At 44.9% G+C, this 27,273-nt stretch overlaps 1 protein-coding gene across 1 annotated transcript in view; it reads left to right on the top strand.

The window, feature by feature from the left end:
• Positions 1–27,273, top strand: part of cacna1c (calcium channel, voltage-dependent, L type, alpha 1C subunit) — a 1,337,968-nt gene that overhangs the window by 677,836 nt on the left and 632,859 nt on the right. Inside the window, exon 8 of the mRNA XM_078568241.1 lies at positions 7,936–8,039. Within this exon, the coding sequence (XP_078424367.1) occupies positions 7,936–8,039 (104 nt within the window). The remainder of the gene's footprint in view (positions 1–7,935; positions 8,040–27,273) is intronic.

Raw genomic sequence — 27,273 nt, 5'->3', positions numbered from 1 at the left:
TACATTTCATCCAAGTCAGTGATATAAATTGTAAATAGTTCAGGACCCAGCACTGCTCCCTGTGGCATTCCACTTGTCACATATTGCCAACCTGAAAATGACCCATTTATGCCAACCTTCTGTTTCCTGGGCCAGAATTTTACATTCAGCGTGCGGGAGCAGGCCCGACATGCCGGAACATAAAATGACGCACAATGATGTCGGGCGTGCATCTCAACATCACCGCACACCATCGTGATATTTCAGTAGGCGGGCGTGCTATGAGGACGGAGGCGCGCCCACCATTAATTAACGGGCCAGTTAAGACCCTTGAGGCACCAATTGAATTTGATTTCGTCCAGCCTGTGCGATTTTCAGGGCATCACACGGGTGCAACGGGCAGGCGGGTAGGCCACATTTTCAAAAACCTCACCACAGGCGGGATAAGAGGGATGAGTGGGCTCGCTAATGTGAATTGTTAGTACTTTAGATTATAACTTGCTGCTGCTTGCTTGTTTGAACAGGGCAACTGCATTTCGCTTCAGAGCTGCTTTGACAGAAATAACAGGCTTAAGTTCAGGACTCCGGAGGAGTCATACAACTTGGGGCCTTCCAGGTATCAGATAGCCTTCCCTTACCCTGGGAATGGGGATTGTGGTCTCTGCTGGAGGCACTTCCTCTGAGGAGGAAGAGAGGGCCAGAAGGGGGAGGAGGCCAGGTGTCCCTATTCAGCCTCCAGGGGAGCAACCTATGGGAGGAGAGGGTCAGACACAAGGAGCGGAGGGCCAACAGGAAGTCCAAGGCGGAAGAGGCCACAGAAGAAGCCACTATCCTGCTGCCAGGGTTTACAGGCGGCGATGCAGCTACCTCAATATGTCTGAGATGCAATGCTGAAGGAGGATCTGCCTCTCAAGGGAGACAGTGACCTCTATCTGCCCCTGAGATCAGCTCCAACTGTGTGGGTGGACACCCCATGCCAGTACCGCTGAAGGTCAAAGTGGCCCTCAACTTCTATGTCTCCGGCTCTTTCCAGGGATCGGTGGGTGATCTTTGTGGAGCCTCCCAATTAGCTGTCCACAGTTGTGTCAAGCTGGTGACAGATGCTCTTTTCAAGCATGCATTGACTTTCATTCACTACCGCAAGGACAAGGCCAGCCAGGCAAAGTGTGCCAGAGGCTTTGCAGTGATTGCAGAGATCCCCCGCATCCAGGGTGCCATCAACTGCACACATGTGGTCATCAAGGCGCCAGCAGGTGAGCTGGGTGCCTTCGTCAACAGGAAGGGATTCCACTCCATGATCGTGCAGATAGTGTGTGACCATAGGATGCAGATTCTGCAAGTCTATGCAAGGTACCCAGGCAGCTCCCATGACGCTTACATCCTGAGACACTCCCCGGTGCCGAGGCTCTTCAGTGCTCCAAACCGGCTGGATGGATGGCTGCTGGGCAACAAGGGCTATCCACTCAAAAGGTGGCTCATGACACCTCTCCGCCTTCCAAGAACAGAGGCTGAGCAGCGGTACAATAGGAGCCATGCCTCCACAAGGGCGGTGGTAGAGAGAGCCATAGGTCTTCTCAAGATGCACTTCTGATGTCTGGACCATTCAGGAGGAGCGCTGCAATACCCCCCAGATCGTGTGTCATTGATAGTAGTTGCATGCTGCGCTCTCCACAATCTGGCACTGGAAAGGGGGGATGCAGTAGAGGAAGAAGACATTGACACAGCTGCACTGGCAGCAAACGATGAGTCCAGTGGTGAGTCCGAGGACGAGCATGCTCAGGAGAATGCTGAGGGGATAGATACTGACATAGGCAACCTCCAGGGAAGCAGAGACACCTGGGAGGCTTTGATCCAATGCTCCTTCAGCTAACCTACCAAAGATGAATCACCAACACATACCAGGGCTGCAGGCTCCATACTCGATACCTGACAGGAACATTTGCTTGGCGAACAACATGTGTTATGTGCCATTTCAGTAAAGCTCAATGACAAACAAGTCACTCATAACATCATGGGTTACCCTTCACCTGCAGAACTAAAGAAGCACCCAGAGGCTTGTTGAACACAAAGGCATTTACTGATGCGGTGCCTGGCATACATAAAACAAATTAAATGGAAAGGTGTTATTCATCACACCTACTAATAAATAGCTTAAAAGTGGGGCAAAAAAATATCACCAGCGATAATCCCATGTTGTACCTAAGATGCTTTACGTTTGCGTTTACGGGTGCTACGTCCAGGTTCTCCCCCCTCGCTGGCTCTAGCATTGAAGACAACCTACTCACTCTGCTGTCCTGTTGGCCTTGATGACCTTGGCAGGCGTCCTGTGACCTGAGGAGACTGTGATGGCCCTGCCTGGGAGGGAGCGGCCAGTGGCACGGCTGGCATCTTCCCAGCCACCACAGCCTCATTGGATGCCACGGCCACTGGCATAGGGGTGGAAGAGCTGCTGCCCTCATCCGAAGTGCCCTGAGAGGAGTCCGCAGAGACGACAAGCAGCTCGTGCACCTACATCAGGTCGCTTTGGACCTCCCTGCTCACCATTGATGGATGGGCACCTTGCTGGGATACTGGGTGCCCAATCCATCTCCCATACTGACACTGACCACCTGAGGTCATTTCCAGTGTGAGGGCTTGCAGGTCCAAGCACATCCCCAGGAATCCCTGATTGAGCTTCTGGAGCAACCTATCCAAGAGATTCTCCACTCTCTCCATGGAGGAGGCAGTGCGCTCAGCCATGAGGGTCATTGCATTGCTCATGCTCCGCATGGACTCCTCCACAACGGAGACCATGGCATGCATTCCCTCATGTATCTCCACCAGATCCTCCCGCACATCCTGCTAGACTTCCAGCATCTGCTGCCTCAGGGACGACTCTAGAGGCACATCATCAGCAACCGACTGAGCATTTTCCTGGTCTCCGGCAGTCCTCCGACTGCCAGCGCCCTGGGCACTCTCTGCCTCCGCTTGCACCTCAAGTGAGCGTGAACTGGTTTCACCGCTGTGCACTGAGATACTATCTGCCGATATAATGCCCACCGAGGTGCTGGTATCTGCCTAGCTAAGTGGGTGTGACGCTGGTGCGTTTATATCCTCTGTGTCCTCTGGGGTGAGCGGCCGGCCTTCAGGGTCCTGACCCCGAGTGTCTTCTGGTGAGTCCAAAAGGAAGAACAAGGACGTGTGATTAGTTGAAGTCGTTACACTGATACTGTGCATGCCTGGCACCTGGATCAGGGTGCCCTCATCTTTCCATTATCAATGGGGATTCCATGTTCGAGGCTCACATCAATATACAGACAACAGTGGAATGGTTACTATGACAGATATTCTGACCTCAGTGCACTGTTACCTCCCTGTGGCACCCCAATCTCTCTGCGGCTGGTTGATCTAGGTGCATGGCACCTCTCCAGCTCCAGTGCCTCCTGCTTGTATCTGGTCAAGATTAGAAGGTGGGGCCGGTGCTCCACCAGTCCGCAGTCTCTCAGTGTTATTGTGGGATTGTGGGCTGTCTTCTCCTAAAAGGAGAGAGGAACATTGATTAGTCCACCCTGTACCTGCATTGCCGTTGCAGCCTGGCCAACCCCACTTGAGGAATACCTCGCAGGGCTCAATTGATTCGTGACCCTGGAGCCACAAGACACTCATTACAAGCAGCCAGGGCTCACCCCCTTGTCCAAATGCTGCCTCATCGACATTTGCCACTCACACTCTAAGAACTCTGAGGTCTGGGGAGGGGGGCACGCTCCTAACTGCTATGCTAAGTGACCCATGCCAACACGATACTTACCCTTCCCGATCGCAGGAGATCATTGAAGCGCTTGTGGCACTGCACCCATGTGCACCTCACTACGTCATGGGAGCCGACCGTGAACACCATCTTCTCCCAGGCATTTTTGGTGAGGTGTGGGGGCCTCCTCCTCCCGCCCCTGGGGACAAGGATATCCCGGTGTGATGCTACCTCCTCCAGGAGGGCAATGAGACACTTATCAGAAAACAGCGGGGCTGACTGCCCTTCTGCCTGCCATGTTCAGCAACAACGTTCTGCATTACAACGGTCCGCCGAGTCAATGGTAGCCTTCGCATGGCTGCCTGCGCTGTTTTTGAATAGGACACCGGGTTGTCATTGGAGCTCCCACCCCCGCCCAACCTTTCACGCTGATGCCAGAGTCGTGCATTATGCTGGGTGGGCCAATGTAAAATGGCGGTGCGGACCTGATCGCCTGCTCCCACCAAGCCCGCCCCAATGCGGGAAAAATTCAGTCTCTGGTAGCTAATGAATCCTCTATTGATTGTAACATGTTATCCCCAGCACCATGAGCTCTTATTTTGCATAGTAACCTTTATTGTGGCACCTTGTCAGATGTTTTCTGGAAATCTAAGTAGAGCACATCCACAAGTTCCCCTTTATCCACACAGTTTGTTACTTGCTCAAAGAAGTCCAATAAATTAGTCAAGCATGATTTCCTTTACATAAAACCATATTGGCTCTGCCTGATTTCACTGAGATTTTCTAAGTGCCCTGTTATACCTTCCTTAATAATAGATTCCAGCAATTTCCCTATGACAGATGTAAATCTAATTGGCCTGTAGTTTCCTGGGCCAGAATTTTTCCCTCATCGGGCAGGCTCAGTGGGATAAGTTGGGAAGCTGACTGCCGCCCGTGATCGGCTCCGCTCCGCGATTTCATGTGGGTGGGCCTCATGGATCAGAGCAGCAGTGCTCAGCACTACCTGTGCAGGCAGGGGGAGGAGGGAGTGCAGACCTGGCACACAGTTTGCACATGCACATGCAAGAGCGCTTCAATCTCCCTGAGGCAGCTCTGTGCCTCAGGGAGATTGAAGTGCTTTGTAAAAAAATTAATAAAGACAGAAATTTTTTTTAAAGACATGTCTGGGACATGTTTTTAATTCAAAAATAAAGTTTTTAGTTAATGTCTATTTACTTTAGGAAACCTCATCCCGCTCGTGGATGAGGTTTCCTAAAAATTGTAAAGGCCGCTTGGCCTTTGCACCTGCCCGCCAACCATAAGGTTGGACGGGCCGTATTTATTTGATTTTAATTAGCTTGTTAATGGCCTTAATAGGCCTTTCAATTATCAGTGGGCACGCAGCCGACTCCGGTGCACGCCCGCCGAACGAAATATTGCACGAGTGCGCAATGATGTTGGGCCACATGCTTGACGTCATCACGTGTCATATTACGCTCAGGTGTGTCAGGCGCGCGCCCACATGCCGAACGTAAAATTCTGCCACTGCTTTCTGTCTCCCCCCTTTCTGGAATAGAGGAGTCACATTCGCCATTTTACAATCTGATTGGACCTTTCCAGAATCTAGGGTATTTTGGAAAATTAAAACCAGTGCACCTACTATCTCAGTGGCCACTTCATTTAAGACTCTAGGATGAAGTCCATCAGGATTTGGTGACTTGTCAGCTTTTAGTTCTAATCATTTTTTTAGTACCCTTTCCCTGGTGATTGTAATTGTTTTAAGTTAATCCCTACCTTTCACCTCCTGATTCACAATTATTTCTGGAATGTTATTTGTATCCTCTACAGTGAAGACAGATGTAAATATCTGTTCAATTCTTCCACTATTTCCTTATTTTCCATTATTAATCTCCAGATTCACTCTCCAGAGGACCAAAGCTCACTTTACTTACTCTTTTCTTTTTTAAATACCTGTAGAAACACTTACTGTTTTTATATTTCTAGCTAGTTTTCTCTCGTACTCTAATCTCCCAGTCCTTATTAATCTTTTAGTCATCCTTTGTTGTTCTTTATATTCTGTCCAATCTTCTGACCTGCCACTCATCTTTGCAGAATTATACACTTTTCCTTTCAATTTGACACAATCTTTAACTTCCACAGTTGGTGGGTCCTTCCCTTAGAGTCTTTCTTTCTCACTGAATTGTACCTTTTCTTAGTATTCTGAAATATCTCCTTCAATGTCTGCCACTGTATCTTGAGTCTGTTTTTTATTGTTTTGCAAAAACTCAAAACAGGAATTATTTTTGCATGTATTGCATATTATTAAATTCACATAAAACGTTTAAAAGTAATTGTAGCCCAATAGATATTTGATTTATACTGACATTACAGAGCTGGATGTACTTTTCTTCTGCATTCTTTTAAAATATGCTTTACATGGTTTTCCACCTAATTTGTCTTCAATTACTTTTCAAGGTACAAGGTTAAATCTTGTGATTGTTGTTTAATTTACTAATGCACTAGAAAAACTTCTAACTGAACAAGTCATTGGGCAGGATTTTACCGTCGGCGAGCTGGGGGCCGCTCGCCGACGCGTAAAATGACGCGGGATGATGCCGGGAGCACTCTTGATTTTAGGGCTTCCCCCCCGCCCGCACAGGGTGCTTCCCTGCGGACATCACGCTGGATGGGCCTTAATTGGCTCGCCCATGTAAAATAGCGGTGCGGCCCCCATGATTGGGTCAGCCCGACGAACAGAAAATTCAGCCCATTAGGTATTCTTATGTGTTTAATAGAAAAAAGAAGGAAACAAATCACTTTTTTTGGAGAACTGCATTTATCATAGAAATAGCTGACCTGGTGTAACCAAAATGCAAAAAGACGACATCAATGTAAACTTTAAATTCTTATCAAAGATAAACCATGAATATGTCCATCTATTCTTTCACAAAGCAAATAAGTTTTGTAAAAGTGAGGATTCCATTTGTTTACTAATTTCAACTAAATTTGGCCACCTTAACCATCAATGTATCCATTGGTTTCCAATTGTAAAATAAGATAAGACCACAGAAAGATATAGTTGAACATATTTTTAAATATTTTAATTCTATTGCTTGATTTTTAAATCAGGACAAATGAATATATTTTTAATGATAGAAATTACTAGCTAATGTTGTTCATTGAATTTTGTTCAGAATGTTAAAAAGAAAACAAATTAAGGATGAGGCAGGTGCTAAAATAAAATTCAAGTGTTATTCTACTTTCCATGTCATGATTTTTGGTGAAAGATTGCTCTATAAAATATAACAGTATGTGTAAATATTTCCCTCAGTACTTATATAGTGCATTGCATATTTTTTTTAGATTTATGATTTATGAGCTAACTAATTAAAAAGTGGAACTTGAGCAACTTCTTCACATTGGAAAGTTGGCAATTTATGCTGGAGGTTGTCACTCAACTGAAATATTGGGCAGAGTTTTATGGGCTCCCGTTGGTCGGTTTGCAGGTCCATAAAATTCACCAGTTGCCTTCCCATTGCCTACCTACCCACCCCCGACCAGTCCTTCCCTGGGTATTCCCTTCCGCACCCACTGCAAGAGCCCAGACTTACCTGATCAACCAATTTGATTGGCCGACTGGTCTCTGAAGTGGGACTTCCTTCGGTTTGAGGATCGGAAATCCCGTCTCTAGCCAATTAACACTCCTTGGACCATTAAATGTCTCTGGGGCTGCTGTGATCCACTGAACATTTTCGAGGCAGGGTGGGAAACCCTGCCATCTAAAAAAGCTGGCCCACTGAAAACAAAGAAAAAATCAGATTTGTGTTTCAATAGTGAATACAGACCTATGGGCTGAGAGGAAAGAAAGACTCTTAGAGGACCTGCATGATAAATAATATTACCTGAGTATCCTATTGCTCCAGCAACTAATATCATTGATTATCTGCATAACAATTATCATTATAGTTTGAAAAGTATTTCACTGTGTGAAATACATTGAACTGTTTCTATCAAATAACACACTATATAAATAAGCATAAATAGGAGTGTTGCACATAATGATAGGAGCATATCCGTTAAACTAAAAGATATGATTTGCATGAAGTTGTATCTGTATGAGATATGCATGTCTTTGATTTCAGTGCATGTACTAAAAGCACAATATTGTCCATGAGCTTTTAATCATTTCATTCTTCTAGTTCTGGATCTGCTAACTTTTTCTCTCTGTTAATCTTCCTTCATCTTTTCAGATGCAGGATGCCATGGGCTATGAGCTACCTTGGGTCTATTTTGTGAGTCTGGTCATCTTTGGATCCTTCTTCGTTTTAAATCTGGTTCTTGGTGTATTGAGCGGGTAAGCTGTCAGTTTGATATCTTCACTCCTCCCCCCATCCTTCCCTTCCAATTATCTGTTTCTGACTGTGACAGTTAATCTTTTTCTATTTTTTCCTCCCTGCACTATCCTTTAGGAACAAATAGGGAAATGTTGTTTTAATTAGTTGCCCTATTAACATACATGTTACAAAGACAGGTGACACTAACATCCTCAAGTTCTAAGCAACCCACTCAGTTCATTAGTTTATTGAAGCAGGACACCATGATGTTTCTACATCTGATCTCAAGTTGTATTAAACCAGCACTTTAAAAGCAAAACTATGATGACATGGCAGGATAGTGAGGGTTCCCTGGCATCAGTTTCAGAAAAATTGCACTCTTCAGTATATACTATGATATATTAATGACTTGGTGTTGAAGGTCCAGGGCACATTTTAAAATTTGCAGATGACACAGTACTTGGAAATATCGTAAATGGTAATTTCAAGAGGACATAGATAGGCTGGTGGAATTGGTAGATACATGCAGATGAAATTCAACACAGTAACAAGTGAGGTGATAGGAAGAATGAGGAGAGACAATACAAGCAAATGGTACAAGTTCAAAAAGGGTGCAAAAACAAGAGACATGTGGGTGTTTGTATACACATCTTTGAAGAGGTACAAAAGCCAGGAATTTATGCCGAACCTATAGAAAGCATTACTTTTGCCCCAGCTGGAGTATTATGATTAATTCTGAGTACCACACTTTAGGAAGAATGTTAAGACTTTGGAGGTAGTACAGAAGAGATTTACTAGAACAGTTCCAGCTTTGAGGGATTACCGTTACATGAATAGACCAGAGAACTGTTTGTTTTCCTTAAAGTGAGGAGCTAAGAGGAAAGTTAATAGAGGTGTTTAAAATCATGAGAGTTCAGATAGAATAAATAAAGAAAAACTGTTTCTAATAGCTGCTGTGTCATTAACCGGAGAGCACAGATTTAAGGTGGTTAGCAAAAGAACCACAGGCAACATGAAGAAAAACTTTTTACGCAACGAGTGTTTAAGATTTGGGATGCACTGCCTGGTAAGATAATTGAGACAGATAGAAAAGTCACTTGCTTGAAGGGGAAAAAATGCTTGAAGAGGAAAAAAATGCAGAGATATGGGGAGTGAAACTAACTACATTGCTCTCTGGCGCTTTGTTGATGGGCCGAATGGCCTCCCTCTGTACTCTACACTTCTACAAAGAGTAAGAAGTATAAATATAGACTAAATGCTAACATTTTGGAGGAGCAGAGAGACTTAAAGGTTCATATATCCAGATCGTTAAAAGTGAGAAGACAAGTTGATAAAGCTCGGGGGAGAAAGGCACAGATTTTAAATTTTACAAAAGAGAGGACTAGAACACAAAAGCAAAGAGCTGAACTTGTAAACACCATTGGTTAGGCACAGTTAGAATATTGGTGCCTTACTTTATGAAAGGTGTCAATGCTATGGAGAGGGTAGAGATTCACTAATATGATATCAAAGACATGAGAATTTGTAGCATAGTGGCGATGTCACTGGACTAGTAATCCTGAGGTCTAGACTAATGATCTGGGGAAATGGGTTCAAATCCCACAATGGTAGCTGGTGGCATTTAAAATTCAATTAATAACTCTGATTATTATTAATTAGAAATTAATAATTCTGGAATTGAAAGCTGGTCTCAGTAATGGTGACTATCATCTATTGTTGTAAAATCCCATCTGGCTCACTGAGGCCCTTTAGGGAAAGAAATCTGCCATCCTTACCCAGTCTGGCCTACATGTGATTCCAGTAGTTTGGCTGACTCTTAACTACCCTCTGACCTAGCAAGTTCAAGGGCAATTAGGGATGGGCAACAAATGCCGGTCTTGCCAGTGACATCCATATCGCATGAAAGAATGAATTTTTAAAAAATTATTTTCAGGAAAGTTTAGAGGTAATTTTGGGTCTATTTACTAGAATTGGGAAGATTAAGAAGAAATTAAATTGAGTTGTTTAACATTATAAAAGATTTCCATACTGTTAATAGAAGAAAATTATTTCTGCTAATCAGTAAGATGATAAATAGACAGTGTTTAAGATAATTACCAAGGAAGAAATAAGGCAGAAGCTCAGAAAATTTCTTTCATGCAACGTGTTGCTAGCATGTGGAGTGCCTTGACAGAAACAGTGATGCAAGCATAATTGTTTTTAATAGAGAAGCAGATGACTATTTGAAAATAGGTATGCAAATACGACGAAGCCCATACCTTTTTCAGAGAACCAGTACAAACACAATGGGCTGAATGTCCTCCTTCTGTGCAGTAAAATTCTAACGAGCTGAAAATTTGCAAACCCTCCAGGGTACTCTGACTGTAACTCTACTGCGAGTGCACCACTATAGCTGTGAATTAGGCTGCAATCTAATATAATTTGCTCTAGATCTTCCGCAGGAATGTTCTATATTAACCATGGCAGAGCTTTCACCCACCCCAAACAAGCAATTGGGGCCAGAATGGGAAACACCTATATTGGCAGTTCCAACTTTCCTGGCCCTCAGAGGGGCCCAGTGTCTTATTGATGGTGAGGCCAGGCATGTAACCAGAAGTGGACTCTATATGGGATTGCGATCTGCATCCCTGAAGGAAATAAAGCGCTTTTTAAATAATCAAATGTGGCCCCCTTACAAAAGGGACTGCACAGGGAACCGGTGCCCCCCATCCCACTTCAGATCCAATTGAAGTAATCTGAAATTCATCAAACTTTCTAAATACCAGTAAAAGGTTTTTGTCATGTTAACATGAATTCCAAAATACTATTCTTGTGATTAGAACAAAATTCACATTGTTCAGCGTTTGTGGCATTTTTTGGAAGTAATTCATGAGAATTTTATGATAATCATTTGAAAGACTACTGTTCAAATGGCATCATAAAAGTTGACTACAATTCAGTTGGGGATTTTTTACTTGTGGATTATCCAGTCAGCTTTGTTTATGCAAACGTAGATGATATGTCACTTAAGGTAAAAATTTATCCCATAAGCGAGGGAAAGCAGATTATTTTTGTATAATGGTGGGATGGTTGACAGAGGAGGGGAGGAGAGTGAAGAAGAAGGGCAGACAGGAAGGCTGGGGGTTGCTATGCACAGGAGCTAATAAGCTCTAAGTTTCTAGGAGCAGGTAAGTTGGAGCAACTTAGAAGACTGAGGCAGAAATTCAAACTCAAGAGTAAAGGGGAGATTGGAGGGAAAATGCCCAAAGAGGGTATTCCAGGTCAGCTGCCTGGCATTAGTTTCTAAAAATTAATTACAATTTACATTTACAGTCTCCTTCGCACCCTATTTATCTCTCTTTACCAACCTACTTGATGCCACTGTCATCCCACACCCTTTGGCTGCACTACTGTGACACCGGATGGCCAAAGCTTGCAATAGAATGCAGATGTATAAAGACATAAATAGCTCTATTTCTCTCTCTGCAGATGCTGCCAGAGACCTGCTGAGTATTTCCAGCATTTTCTGTTTTTCTTTAAAATGGCAACTATCATTCTAAGAACTTGGATGTTATAGAGCTCAGACATTACTGATGTTAGCTAAATGTTAGCTTTAACATTGAAAATCCTTACCATAGTACCACCAATAGTTTGTAGTCAACCAGGAGGTGCGCCATTGAGAGTTGCAGCTGTCCTCAGTTTGTAGGGTGTGATTATGTTCCAATAGGGACTAGAGGATTTTAGACGGGTGCATAGTCTTTTTTAGCTCCTGTGTCAATGGGAGTGCTTCATTAGCTTTCAGCCGATGTTGCTTTGAGGAGGATGTTTTCTCTGCAGATGTCAGATGAATATGGCCATTCAAGTCAGACCATCACCCATATACTGAATTTCTGCCTGAAAGATCCATGTCTGGTGGCATCACAATCAGTCAGCTGAAGCCATTGAATGGATTGTTAACTTCAACATCAAACTATAACAGCTGCCCCAGCCATATGAAAAAAATCTATAGGTGTAGCATGTATTACAGAAAAATATTATAGGGTTTTCAGTGCATTTTGAAATGTAATTTTCTGAACTACCTGCATTTGTCATACACAACAGATTGTGGAAGTGAGAACACTGATGCAGAAGAGAAGAATATGGAACAATTGCTAGAAATGACAGTAGAAAAGAAATCGGTCCTTAAAAATATCTGCTGAATTCAAGGAGCAGAATTTTGCTTTCGGCGTGCAGGATCGGTGGGGGCGGGCAGGAGCGGTCGGGAAGCCGAACACTGCCCGCAATCGACAGCGCACCACAATTTCATGCTGGCGGGCCAATTAAGGCCCACCCAGCGTGATAAGCGAGCAGCAGCACCTGTGTAGGCAGGGGGAGGAGGGTGAGCAGGCGTGGCGTGAACTTCACTCATGTGTGCAAGAGAGCGCTGAGTATTCTCCCTGAGGCATGAAGCTGCCTCAGGGAGATGAAGAAGATATTGAAAAAAACTAATAAACAGCAGAAAAATGTAATAAAACATGCCCCCTCTTATGACTCTGTCACATGAGCAGGGACATGTTTTTAATTAAAAAATAAAATTTTTATTTTATTTGTATTTGGTTTTGGAAACCTTACCCCGCCCGTGGATGAGGTTTCCAAAAAAAGCCTGCCTGCCAACCATTAGGTTGAACAGTATAAAATTAATGTCAATTGATAACTTAATGGCCTTAATAAGCCTTTTAATTGTCGGCGGGCACGCTGCCAGCTCAGGCTTGCACCCGCCGACTGAACTATCGCGCGACTGCGCGTTGATGTTGGCATGTCGGCAGATGTCATTGCGCATCATTCACATTTAGTTGGGACGAGCACACGCCTGCCCGCCGAGGTAAAAATTCTGGCCAAGGTGAATAAATCACTGGGTCCCTGTGGCATGCACTTTATGGTGTTAAAAGAAGCTGGGGAGGAGGTAGCAGAGATCATGCTTGAATTTTCTTTCAGCATGAAGTTTATGCCAGGAAATATCGTAAGGTAGCCAGTAGTATACCTCTGCTCAAAAAGGGAGAGATGGATAAACCAGGTCATAATAGGCATGTTATTTTAATTTCAGTTATGAGCATCTTCAGAATTTAAGGTCAAGTTGGTGAGAATTTAGAAATGTATGACTGAATCAAGAAAAGCAATCACAGATTTATTAAAGGCAAGACATGTTTGATTAAATTAATAGAATTCTGTGGAGAAGTTGCAATGCATAGATAAAGCAGGAGAGGAAGTATATATGGACCTTTGAAAGTTCTCACAGGAAGATTTTACGAAGAAATTCCGGCTTTTGATATAAAAAGAAAAATGATATTGGATTGAAAATTAGTGGACTGACAGGAAACAATGGGTTAGGGTTAATGAATGGTGCTTGGATTGAATAGGGTTGGAAGTGGTGTTGCCCAGTAATCAGTGCTGGGTTCATTTACATACATAATTTTACATAAGATTTGGACTTGGGCATAGGAATTCCTCAGGGTAATGTCCTAGGCCCGACAATCTTCAGGTGCTTCATCATTGACCTTCCTTCCATCATAAGATCAGAAGCGGGGATGATCATTGATGATAGCACAGTATCCACGACTCCTCAGATACTGAAGCAGGATGTGTCCATATGGAGCAAAACCTGGACAACATTCAAGTTTGAGCTGATAAGTGGCAAGTAACATTTGCACAAAGGAAGTGCCAGGCAATGACCATCTCCAGCAAGAGAAAATCTAACCATCTCCCTTGACATCCAATTGCATTACCATAGCTGAATCATCCACCCTGAACATCCTGAGGATTACCATTCACCAGAAACTGAACTTCTAAATCCTGTGGCTACAGTCAGAAACTTGGAATTCTGCAGCGAGTAACTTATGTCCTGATTCCTCAAAGTCTGTCCGCCATCTACAAGTACAAATCAAGAGTGTCATGGAATACTCTCCACTTGCCTAGGTAAGTGCAGCTCCAACAACATTCAAGAAGCTCTGTACCATCCAGGATAAAGCAACCCATTTGATTGGCACCCCATCCACAAACTTCAACCTTCACTCCCTCCACTACTAGTGCACAGTGGTACCATATACAAGATGCACTGTTGCAACTCGCCAAACCTCCTTCAATAGCACCTTCCAAACCCACGACCCCTACCACCTAGAAGGACCAGGGCAGCACATGGGAACATCACTACCCACAAGTTCCCCTCCAAGCCACACACCACCCTGTTAGAGCTATATCGCCGTTCCTTCACTGTCACTGGGTCAAAATCCTGAAACTCCCTTTTTAACAGCACTGTGGTGTACCTACACCACATGGACTGCAACAGTTGAACAAGGCAGCTCATTCACCGTCTTCTTAAATGCAATTAGGAATGAGCAACAAATGCTGACCTTGCCAGCAATGCTCACATCCCATGAAAGAATATAAAATGTCGTCTTGAAACTTCTGTAATCTATTATTAAGGAAGTCATAACAATGCACTTAGAAAACATAGACAAAATCGGACAAAGTCAACAAAAGGAAAATCATGTTTGACAAAGCTATTCGATTTTTTTGAGGATATAACCAGTAGGGGAGGTAAAGTGAGCCAGTACATATGGCATACTTGATTTCCAAAAGGCATTTGATAATGCCACACAAAAGGCTAAACTAAGAGATAAGGGCATATGTGTTGAGGGTAATATATTAGGGTGGATGGAGGATTGATTAACAGATAGGAAGCAGAGAGTAGGGATAAATTCGGCATTTTCAATTTGGCTGGCTCTTAACTCGTGGATTGTTGAAAGGAAAGGTGCTGAGGCTTCAGCTATTTACGATCTATATTAATGGCTTAGATGAAGAGACTTGGGGCGGAATTTTCCCAAATTTGCACTAAGTGCAGTAGCGGGCGGGCAAAATGGCATCCTACCCACCGACGGCGAAGGTGGATTTTTATGTCATATCATCCCAAACTTGCCACATTATTTATACATTCCTGGGAAACACACAGTTTCCATGACGGGCGGACTCTCATTCGCCCTCCTGCCATCATCCTGCCATTGCATCATGCTGGCTGCCATATTTAAAAGGCAGCCGCCAGCACGCCACTCATCACTACCAGCTCACCACCGCTGCCCCGGAGACATGGCCAGCAAAGGAAAAATGACCGCAGCCCACCCCCCCCCCCCCCAACCGACTCCCGGTTTAATGACGAGTCCCTCGAGCAACTGCTGGATGCAGTGGAGGCCCGGTGGGATGTCCTGTACCTCCGCTCTGGCCGCAGGATGGGCAGCAACGTGACCAACCTGGATTAGGAGGCGGTGGCAACGGTAGTCAACGCCAACACCCTTCACAAGAAGACAGCCACCCAGTGCCACAAGAGGATGAATGATCCACTCTGTTCCACCTGTGTAAGTCACTCTTTTCATCACTCTCAACTCACAAACATCCACAGGGCCCTCACTCACTGCCAGGTCAAGGGACATCACCATTCAATCTCTCACATGCCTTCATTGTCCTCAGCCTGTCCATGAGACCATTCACCACCCTCACAGGCCAGGCACATTTATCATCTGGCCTGGCAGGGGCCTTTTTATACTTTCTCCATCTCTATTCATGCTGGACAAGCTGGCACATAACAAAAGGGAGCGATCACGGTGACGGAATGCCCGAAATCAAGGTCCTAACTGACTTTGAAAACAGAGCCATCCAGCTGGCCATCTGAACTGTTCCTGTGCTGACAGTGAGGCAGGCGCTGCTCTACCAAGTGAGGATCCAGCAGTGCAACATCCATTAGACAACCATGCCGTGAGTGATGTGTCCTCTTTCACAGGCCACTGCCATGCCCTAATTATCTCTCCTTGTTTTCACAGGCACATCTGCCAAACAGCCAACAGAGTCCATGACCCAGGGCCTCTAATCAAGCCTTGAACAAACCTCCAAACAGGAATCTGAAGGCACCCTCCTCGAAGTTCCGTCACAGCGCTCACCCACACCCTGCACCATCTCAGAGTCACACACCTCGGTGGGAGCTAGCTACAAAATAGACACAGGATCAAAATTTGGTGAGCACATCACACTTTCTGATCCACAGCAGGCGGCAGCAGGGACTTCCCAGGTCCCTGGCATTCAGAGGACTGCTGGAGGTCAGAACGTTGCTGAGTCGGAGTCAGACGATGAGCCTCTGGACTCGGTCATGTCATAGTTGCTGGAGCTGCAAAGGCAAGCTCAGGGACACGAGGAAGGGATGTTCGCTGCACTCCTCAGATTTCAAGGCACGATGGAAGAGTCCATCTGCCTTCAGGCTGAGATGATAGCGCCAGCATGCCAACACACTGAGTCCAACACTAATAGGATGGCGGCCGCCATGGAGACTTTGGTCCAGGACATTGCTCCTGCATTGCTGCGTGGGCTCAACTCCATCGCTGACACCATAGTTGGCCTCCAATAGTGTGTACGCAAGAGGGGTGCGGGGCAGCTCGGTCTCACTCCAGCTACCACTTCCCTCAAGGAGTAAGCCGGGGGCCTGCGGGCACTCATAGGGAGGAGGATCAGCAGGTGCACACTCCGGGCCCATCCACCCAGGTGACTCCAGGAGTGATAATCCCCTCTTCCTGTGACTTCAGCAGCTCCAGCTTCACAGGCCGAGGAGGATGCCACTGCCACACAGTAAGACCCTGAAAGCAGTCCAGGGCCCTCCAAGTCTCAGCCCTCCAGAGGACACCCACCAAAGTCATCACAGACAGGAAGTTGCAGTCAGTAGGCTGCCTCCACCTCCACTTTGGATGTCTGGGGAACACCAAGATGTAGCTGCAGGATTAGGAAGGTTAAGAAGATGTAGTTGCACAGCTTGGCTATGTTCACTATTGTAAATAAACTCACAAAAATGTCTCCATGCCTATGGCTCCTTGTTCTGATGAGCAGTGTTCTTGTCACTCAAATGTGAGACCTTTCTGCATAAGATAAAGGTAGGTGTCTCAGTCCATGGCCTCTTCCCTGTGTTTTGTGCAGCCATCTGACCGAATAGATGGTCCAGTCACATAGTCCCTGGAAACATTACTGATGCCTGCACCTCAGCGGTGCTTGTCATTGCTGCCAGGATGTAGTGGGCAGGCGCCACAGTGTTCTCTCATTCTTTCAATGTGCTCTCAGCACCTTTAAGGAGGGGCTGGCCCCCATCACTTCAGCATCTGTGACCACTGATACATTGCTCCAGCTCCTGAAGGGCTCAGGTGCTGCAGGCAGACAAAGCATCAGATACTTCTAAAGTTTCTTGGCTGAGTCTCTATGATATGACCCTGATCACGGAGCGCAAGCGAGCTGCCCTCGTCCAGACAGGAGTCAGACATTCAGTGAGTGTCCTCACTGCATGTCACCATCATCCTCCTGCAATCGAGTGACTGCATCTCCTTGACAGGAGCATTCTCACAGAGGGTATTTGCCTTGCCATAAGCCAAATGTTCACAAATGCACTGTGAGGATCTATGGGGTCACCTCACTGCATGTCATCATCGTCCTCCACAAATCTAGTAGCTATGAGGGCCTCCAGAGCGTGCCTGCCTCATCTAGCCAGTGTAAGGGTTTCATTCCCATCGTCGTGCCTCCGAGGACCTCCTCACCCTCATCCCCATCGGCATCCTCTTCATCAGAAGAGACTAGCAGCTCCTCCAGCTCGCCCTCAGCCAGCTCATCTCCCCGTTGGAGCACCAGGTTGTAAAGGGTGTAGCAGATGACAAAGATGCGTGACACCTTCTGCGGAATGTATTGCAGGGCTCCACTAGACCAGTCCAGGCACCAGAACCTCATCTTCAGCATTTCAATGTTCTGTTCCACAAAGTTGCGAGCTGCAGCATGAGCCTCATTGTAGCATTTCTCTGCTGCAGTCTGTGGCTGCCGCGCGGGTGTCATCAGCCATGGCCTCTGAGGGTAGCCCTTGTCCCCAAGGAACCATCTCTGCAGCTTCAGCAGGTCAGGTATCATCTCTGGCAAGAGAAATAGAGTTAACATTTCAGGCCGATGATAGCATTTTTTGTTTATATTTCTGAATTGGCCCTGGCTCAAGAAAACTTACTGAAAGAAATGACCTTAGATCTAGAACAATTTGGAAGCATGTGAAGACTAGCCATTATAAAAAAGCAGACTCCATTATCAAGTTCTCAGTGTCAGAAGAACATGACTTCCGCTCTTCCTATTTCTTTTGTCTCATCAACTTCCCTCAATCTAATTTTCCTTTGATTGCTTTGAATGTTTCTTCTCTGCCCTGGAGAACTGATAAGTCAATCTAGAAATAAAGTAAGCTGAAAGTTTTACTAACATTGATTTGAAGAGCCTAGAGGAATATTGATAGATACTTTGCAGCTGTTTTTTTTCAGGGGGTGGAGGTGGGTTTGCGATAGCCACTCAGATTATCAGTATTCTTTGGGCAATTGCTCAGATGCTAGCATTTTATGGCTACAATTATAAAAAGAGCACAATGGTTTTCCCTATGGGAATCCTCCATTCTTTATGTTGTTTGCAGAAAAAAGGAAATGACCAAGGGAAAAATATACTTGCTCTGCTGACAATGACTGAATGAAAGAAATGAATGACAAGATAGTGGAGAATGTTTGCCTGAAACTTAAACTCACAGTGACCCTCCAACTTTCCTTCTATGATACCATCTATGGTCTCCTTACCTAAGATTGAAATTAGTTCTTTCCATAATTGATTAAAATCAATATATTAAAAGGGACTGGTCTTTTTATTATTCTCTTTTGTTACGGAGTGTCTTCTCCTGCTACCAGAATACAATAACATTCCAATTGTCACAATAATGCACATTTGTTACCCAAATATCAGCAAGTAGCCCATAGTAGGTGTGATGAAATGCACATGCATAAGGTAGCTAGGAGGATTTAGATAGGAGGATTATTTTGGGTTGAATGGTTATGAATGAAGGAACACTTCTAGTGAAGGCATATGGTGCAAAGTTCACTGTGCCCATTAAGTGCTGAAAGAACTTTAAAATGATGAGAGGAATACAAAATTAAATGACAAAGATACTTAGCACACAACATTAATAGAAGATACCGTTTGGAGCCTCCTCTTATTCTTCCTTGTCCACCTGTCTTGGAATTTAGAACACTCACTACCAGAGGTGTAAGAGTCATAGAATAATATAGTGTTTACAGCAGAGAAGGATGCCATTTTGCTGATCAAGCCCATTCCAGTTCTCTGCAGGAGCAATTTATCTAGCCCCATTCCCCTGCCCTTTCCCATAGCCCTGCATTTTTTTTTCCCTTTGGGTGTTTATCCCATTCCTTTTTAAAAGCCTCTACCTCCCTTTAAGGCAGTACATTCCAGATTGTAACCACTCGATCTGTAAAAATTTTTTCCTTATGTCGCCTTTGATTCTTTTGCCAACCACTTTAAATCTGTGTCCTCTGATTCTTGACCCTTACACCAATGGGTACATCTCTCTGTCTCAACCCATCATGATTTTGAACACCTCCAGCAAATCTCCCCTCAAGCTTCTCCTCTCTAAGAGGACAACCCCAACTTCCGCAACCTATTCATGTAAGTGAAGTCCCTCATCCATCACCATTCTCATAACTCTTTTCTGCGCCCTCTCTATAGGTTTCACATCATTCCCAATATGCAGTGCCCAGAATTAGGTGTGATACACTAGTCGAGGCCAAATTTTATCATAACTTATTTACAAAAGTAAGTTTATGAACCCCAGTATTCCGTATACCTATTCAACCACTTTCTCAACCTGTCCCACCACCTTCGAGAATTTTTCACATATAATCCTCAGGTCCCTATGTTCCTGCAACCCTTTTAGAATTGTACCCTTTAGCTTATATTGCCTCTCATGCATCTTTGTACCAAAATGGATCACTTCACATTACATTAAATTTCATTTGCCGTGTTTTTACCCATTCCATCGGCATGTCCATGTCCTCTTGAAGCTATCATTCTCACAGTTTTGTGACATTTGCAGATTTATAAATTGCACCCTGTACATCCAAATCTAAGGCAGAGAAGCATAGGGCTGGATTCAGTGCAGCCCGCTGGAGCAGGCTATGTGGTGAATGGGCCATTTTATTTTAGGGATCTCTTTTCTCTCCACAGCAGTTGATAAAGGCTGAGTTATTTAAAATCCCAGAGGGAAATTTTAAACAACTTGCATAACCTATATTCTCAATGGGTATGTTTTGAATTGCAGCTCCAAATTCAGGAATAAGACCACCAGTTGTCAAGAGATTTTTATATAAAACTGAATGAAACATTTTTTAATTTACAATAAATTAATAACACATGGCTACAAATTACTACTATCATAACTTTTAACAAATTCCCAAATAAATCTCCACTAAGGCAACAATAACCAATAGACTTAAACAGACACCAGGCAAAGCATTTTTCACCCTACAAATTCAAAATGAGGTTCCTTTTTATTTGTTCCTTCGCAGACACAATGGTAGGCTTACAGGCTTAGACCTTACATGCCTCTGACCTGCACACACAAACTCCTTTCTGTTATACCCAGCCTTTCAGGAAGGACGTAATAGCTCTGGATAGAGGAGGTTTACAAGAATGTTGCCAGGGTTAGAAAAGTGTAGCTACAAGGAGAGATTGGATAGGTTGGGGTTATTTTCCTTAGAACAAAGAAGGCTGAGAGGTGACTTGATTGAGGTGTACAAAATTATGAGGGGAATAGATAGAGTGGACAGGATAAAATTGTTTCCCTTGATGGAGAATTCTAGAACCAGGGGACATAGATTCAAGATAAGTGGCAAAAGGTGTAGGGGGGACATGAGGAAGAACTTTTTTACGCAGAGGGTAGTGGGTGTCTGGAATTCGCTGCCCAAGTTGGTGTTAGAGGCAGAAACTATGAGCTGGGTGCAGGAAGGTGGGATTAGAAAGGGCACCTGGGTGTCCTCAGGCTGGCATAGCCAAGATGGGCCGAATGGCCTCCTTCTGTGCTGTAACTTTTCTATGGTTCTATGGTTCTCTTTGAATGTAAATCCCTATTGTATCACTAGGTCCTTTGAACTCCACCTCTTCAAGCAGTAAAACCCCTTCCATAGTACCAATTTTAGTAGTAATATAAACATATTGCTAGCTAGGTGCAAGATTTCACCCCCCAGCCTTTGAATGTTTTATTCAACAAAATGCAAATGTACTCTTTACCTTATTGTTTACACCTCAAAACTACTATACATCAAAGCACCCAGACTAGCTGGCTTTAATCCAATTACTACACACATAGACTAAATAATTTCCAATAACATTATATACATTAATATCTCTTCATGACATACTATCATCCTCAACCTTTTCTCAGTGACTGTCTTTATCGAATGAACATTGTCTCAAAGGGAACAATTATCCACAGAGCACTCAATGGGCAAACCTTTCTCAGAATTCCCCTTATATAGGATTTACATCAGAATGTTACATAAGCACAATCTCATATCTATCATTTCTACTAGCACCAGTGTTTCTGCAGCTAGGGTACTTTTAACCACCCTTTTTATTTTATTGGCTTCCTAGGCCAAGGGACAACATTTTCCATTTTTACCAACCAAGGGTATGATAAACCCAGCTGTACTTGAATACTCATCTGGAAGATTGGCATGGGAAGCATCACTAAAAAGGACTAACTTCATATCTTTTCGGTCACCCAAGGCTGGAATCTTGAGTGTGCATTTCTATGAATGTAATTTCTTTAATATCTTATTCACCATCAGAATCTTCTCAACTGTAGCGTGTTTCATCATAGCACTATGTTCCAATACGTCATAACTGGCATTGGGTCTTGTCTGAGTGCATAGCCAGTTTAACTGTCCAGTCAAGCGTCTTAGTTTCACTGGTTCTCCTTTGAATATAAGACTATCTTTCTGTGTGGACCTGGCCCAATTTATCAGCATATGATTAGCACTTTATAGGTATGATTCAAGGTTACTCCTGACCCATTCTGCTTAATGCCTAACCCTATATATTTAAAGATCTCCTTAGCCTGATTTCCAATCTTAAATTCCCCTTTAGTCTCTTCAATAACAAATTGCTCAAATTCTGCAGAACCTCCCCATAGAATATCATCAAAGTACATCATAGACATTCCTGCTAGTTTCTCTTTGAGATGCCAATAGAACATGGGTGGGCCTGCTTTCAGCTGAATACAACCTACTTTCCGCAAGACAGATCTAACTGAGAAATACCAGACCCTTGCGCATCATTCAATCCATAAACACGTTTATCTAATTTCTACAGCTTCTCTTCAAATCCCTTGCTTCTTTAGGTGGTTTCAAAAAAATTTCTCTTTGAAATTTTTCACCCTGCAAAAATATGGCTCTGATATTGATCGACCTACATTCCCACAAATGTGTGTTTAAGAGGGAAGATGGTGGTGTAATGGTAATGTCACTGTATTAGTAATCCAGAGGCCCAGACTAATCTTCTAGAGGCATGGGTTCAAATCCCATCATAGTAGCTGGTTTAGTTTAAATTCAATTAATAAAATCTGGAATTGAAAGCTAGTCATCAGTGATGATGACCATGATCGCTTATTGTAAAAACCTATCTGGTTCACAAACGTCCTTTAGGGTAGGAAATCTACCATCCTTATCTGGTCTGGCTGACACATGACTCCAGAACCACAGCAATATGGTTGACTCTTAACTGCCCTCTGAAATGGCCTAGCAAGCCACTCAGTTCAAGGGTAATTAGGGATGAGCAATAAATATCTTGCCAGCGATGTCCACATCCCATGAAAGAATAAATAATAAAAACACAGCTAAGAAAATCTTCAAGATCACTTTTCCTGCTGTGGGAGAATCCACTGTAACATCCTGATCACTGAGTCCCTCTTCGAAACCCGAGCCACGAGAAACACTTTAACCTTATATGTCCCATCAGGAAGTACTTTTTCTGTACGTATCCACTTATGTGATAAGGCTGGCTGTCCCCTATCTGGCACTTCACAGCAGACACCAAATTCTTTCCAACTACCCAACCCTTTTTGTTTTGCCTCCCTTATTAGATTTACTTTCTAATTTGTTTGTAGCCACCAAAACTTCATGATCAAAAGGGCTTCTATTTCTAGTCACATTCCAAGATGGTTTCATAGCCCTTATTCTAGACAAGCCACGACCTCTACTTGTCCTCCTATCTCTTTCTTGACTACTACTGCTTGACCTCTACTTCCCATGATCAGAAGTTCTGTTGCCAGTATGTGATTGTTTCCCAGGGCCAAAGTCACTTCCAGTTCCACTATGGCAACTCGCATTGTTTTCTAAATTTCCACGGTTTCACCTCATTTTGCCAGTCCATAGATCTTACCCCTTGTCCATCATCTTGAACATTTAGTCAATGTTTGAATTTGCTCGTGGCTTTTCCTTCTCTCTATACAATGGTTGCATCCCTCCATTCACTGCACCCTTCTGGTATGTATATTACACTAGTATCAACTTTCAGCAGTTGTCCTTTAGATAAAATAGCTCTATCCTGTGCATCCTTATCAGTTTGTCTGTCATCATCCCACCCCTTATCTACCTGTATTCTGCTCCTCATAGCTGTCAAACATATGAGGATGTGAGGTGGAGAGGTGCTCATCATCTTCTACTAATTGTCCAGATTCTGCAAATTTATAACCAATCCTGGTGAACCTAGATGAGTGTACCTACCCTAATAGTTAGACCATCATGTTGGAGAATTACTGTCTCCCCATCACACGCTACCACATTACCCAGACCTTTCCACTGTCTCTGACCCTCTATTTTATATTACAAAATCCCCTGGATTAAAGTTTATCTCTGCTGGTCTTAAGTTCACCAAACTTTCCCTGAGACTTCTGTCTTGAATTCCGCTGTCCCTGCATATATGGCATTCATGTGTGTGGAAAAGGTGAAACTAATTCTAGTCCCTTCCAAGGCCAGGGGATGATCACACATAACAGAAAGTATTTTTGGATTTCTTTCATAGACCAACTGATGTGGACTATAGCTCCCAGCTATTTGAAGTGAATTCTTTGCATGGACTGCCCACGCCATGGTAGATGTTAGATTACAATGTCTTTGGTCAGCTAAGATCTTTTGGAGCATCTCATTAATCACTGTGTGATTTCTTTCACAAAGCCCATGACAGAAGGGATTTTCAGCTGCAGTGTTCATCATTACAATGTTCATATGTTCGCATATGTCTAAATCTGTCATTGGCGAACTCTCCCTTATTGTCAGTTAGGAATTTTGCCAGTGCCCCCAGTCTGGTTCCTATCCATTATTCCATGATTTAATCTGCAATCACTGTTTTGTCTTTAGCATGTATTACCATAGACAGATTTAGGGTGGAATTTTCTGTGCCCGCTGGCATCAGGCATGTTCAGCGAAGTGAGCAGACAATATGGTGAGAAGGCCAAAAATCGGTTTCATGATGGCTTCGTGCCAACCAGTTTGCAATCTGCCCGTCAATGGTGGGCTGCGTTTCCCGCTGTTGGACATTGGGAATCTCATTGTAGTACATCTGCATATCATTATAACCCCAGCTCACTGGAATCATCCCCACACGCTGGATCATCTGGGCAATGCCGACTTGTTTCACAACACCATATACAAGGCATGCACCTGGCGGCTGCACTTCGAGGGGAACTCGGAGGTGAGTGCATAGTAACATAGCAGAGTGCTCGCAAGGGTCACCTGTTAGGCTTCAAGGTTGAGGCGCTGTGCATCCAGGTGAGGGCATGGGCAAGTTGCTTTTTTCTGGCTGGCTGACAGTGTGGTGCCGGGGCAATTGCTGCCCTGTGGTTGAGGTGACTTGGGGAAGGAGGCAAGGGCTGGCCTGTGGTTGAGGCAACTTGATGAGGTGGGGGGAGGGAACAAGGGCTGCTCTGCGGTTGAGGCAAGTTGTGGGGGGGCCAAGGGCTCCACTGCAATTGATGGGAAACCTTATATAAAGTGACCATTCCTCCGGAGCTGAGACAGCTCTGGTGCAGCCACATTGACATGCATGGAGTCCAACCTCTAACTTATCTGCCCAATCAAGCAACACAGAGGCATGAATTTGCCACCAAGTGCTCCAAAGCTTTTCACCCCTCGGGCACAGACTGCAAAGAATGAGCATTCTAGTGAACTGTAGAACAGTTGGACAACTGCGCACATTGTCTAATCTCCTTGCTAAAGCTGGCCATGGAGCAGTCAGTGGTGGAGGTACTCACAGCCCCTTGCAATGTCATCATTCCAGTTTGGACCAGTCTCCCCCATGGTTAAAGCTAACAGTGCAGCTTTGCAGTGTGGGTTAGGAGAATGCCTGCACCTGAGCTGAGACCACAGCATGCAGCCCAGTGGGTGAAGCTGCCGGCAATTGGTCAGGTGGAGTGGTGCGGAGGTGGATGGGATCTCGGGCAGCCATGCAGCGCACTAAACTCTGGCTGTCCAAGTGGTGGCCAGCACTCTCTGGGATGTGCTAAGGGGCCTTCAGACTTAACCAAGAGAGGTCCTTATAACACCCAAACTAACCCATGCGTCTCTCTCTTTCATCCTGCAGGAGGAGTACATAAGGAGTATGAAGCCTGGCGACCTAGCTGTATGCCTTGTAGCATACATAGAGTGGAGACAAAGGAGGAGAGAGTGACGGAGGTGCCTGGCTGGGCTGAAGGAGGAGCAGCACCCTCAGGAAGAAGGGGCAGCTGGGGCTCCCATACACGCCTCTGAAGAGCCACAGCGAGCCGTCACTGTCTGGCACCTAGCTAGACCCAGGGTCTCTAGACGCTGCCTTTCATTCCTGCAGATGACCCCAAGAACCAGTGTTGCAGAAGACTGCACATGTCCAAGGAACTGGTTGATCACATCTGCCACCTGCTGCATGATTTGGTGCCACGGGGACATGGAGGGCATCCACTGCCCATGGCTGTGAAAGTGACTGCGACGGTCAATTCTTATGCCAGTGGCTCCTTTCAGGGCTCCCACAGGTAACTTCTGTGGAATTTTGCAAGCCTCCACCCACGAATTAATCCATGAGGTCATGAATGCCATCTTCACAAAAGCCCACAATTTTGTGCATTTTCCCAGGACAAGGAAAGCCAGGATGCAAGAGCGCTGGGATTTGCTCAGATCTCAGGTTGCCCACAGGTGCAGGGCGCCATCAACTGCACTCATGTGGCACTCAGATCTCCATTGCAACAAGCGGTCAAGTATGTCCGCTACAAGGGCTTCCACTCGCTGAATGTTCAGCTGGTGTGTGACCACTGCAAACACATCCTGCAGGTCTGCACACAGTTCCCAGGGACTGTCCATGACTCCTACATTCTCAGTCGGTCTTGGATCCTTGACGTCTGCCAGGGTCCACAGAAGCTGCAGGGATGGCTGCTCTGGGACAAGTGCTACTTGCAGAGGCCGTGGCTGATGACACCCGTGCGGCAGCCTCAGACTGCAGCAGAACGAAGGTATCACAAGGCTTGTACTGCAACTCGCACCTTGTTGGAGCAAACCATCGGGGTGCTGAAAATGAGGTTCTGGTGCCTGGATTACTCTGATGAAGCCGTGCAATATAGCCCACAGAGGTTTCATGCATTGTCATCGGCTGCTGCACTTTTCACAACCTGGCATTGCAATGGGGAGAGGAGCTGACTGAAGAGGAGATGGAGAAGCTGCACATCTCCTCCAATGAGGAGGACGTCAACAGGGATAAGGGTGAGGAGGCCATCGCACTAGCCAGACGAGGTAGGTGCGCTAGAGGATGATGATGGCATGCAATGAGGAGATACCATAGCTCTTCATTGCATCTGTGAATGTTTGACTCCAGTCTGGCCGATGGCAGCGCACCCTCTGTGATAAGGCTCCTGTCATGGAGATTCAGTGGAGGCCCTAATAGTTGTTCAATTCCAGGAGGATGATGGCGACATGCTGTGAGGACACTCCATAGATCTTCACACAGCCTCTGTGAATGTCTGATTCCTGTCTGGCTGAGGGTGGATCACTTGCGCTCTGTGATCAGGGTCATATCATGGAGACACAGCCGTAAAACTTTAAATGCACCTGACCCTTTGTCAGCCTTCAGCACTTGATGTCTTCAGGAGCACAGCATCATTGGTCGTAGATGCTAATGAGAAGGGTGCCAGCCCCACCTCAAAGGTACGAAGAGCACGTGGAAAGAATGATGGAACTCTGCAACGCCTACCTATGACATTCTGGCAACAATGACAAGCAACATCGAGGTGCAAGCATTACTAATGTGTCCAGGGAGTGTGAGGCTGGACCATCACTTTAGTTTGAAGGCTGTACAAAGCATAGGGAAGAGACCCTGGACTGAGATACCTGCCTT

This window comes from Cetorhinus maximus, chromosome 22, assembly GCF_964194155.1.
Source record: "Cetorhinus maximus chromosome 22, sCetMax3.hap1.1, whole genome shotgun sequence".
Classification (NCBI taxonomy): Eukaryota; Metazoa; Chordata; class Chondrichthyes; order Lamniformes; family Cetorhinidae; genus Cetorhinus; species Cetorhinus maximus.
Note: the sequence above shows the minus strand (reverse complement) of the source record. Positions and strands in the feature narration are given on the sequence as shown.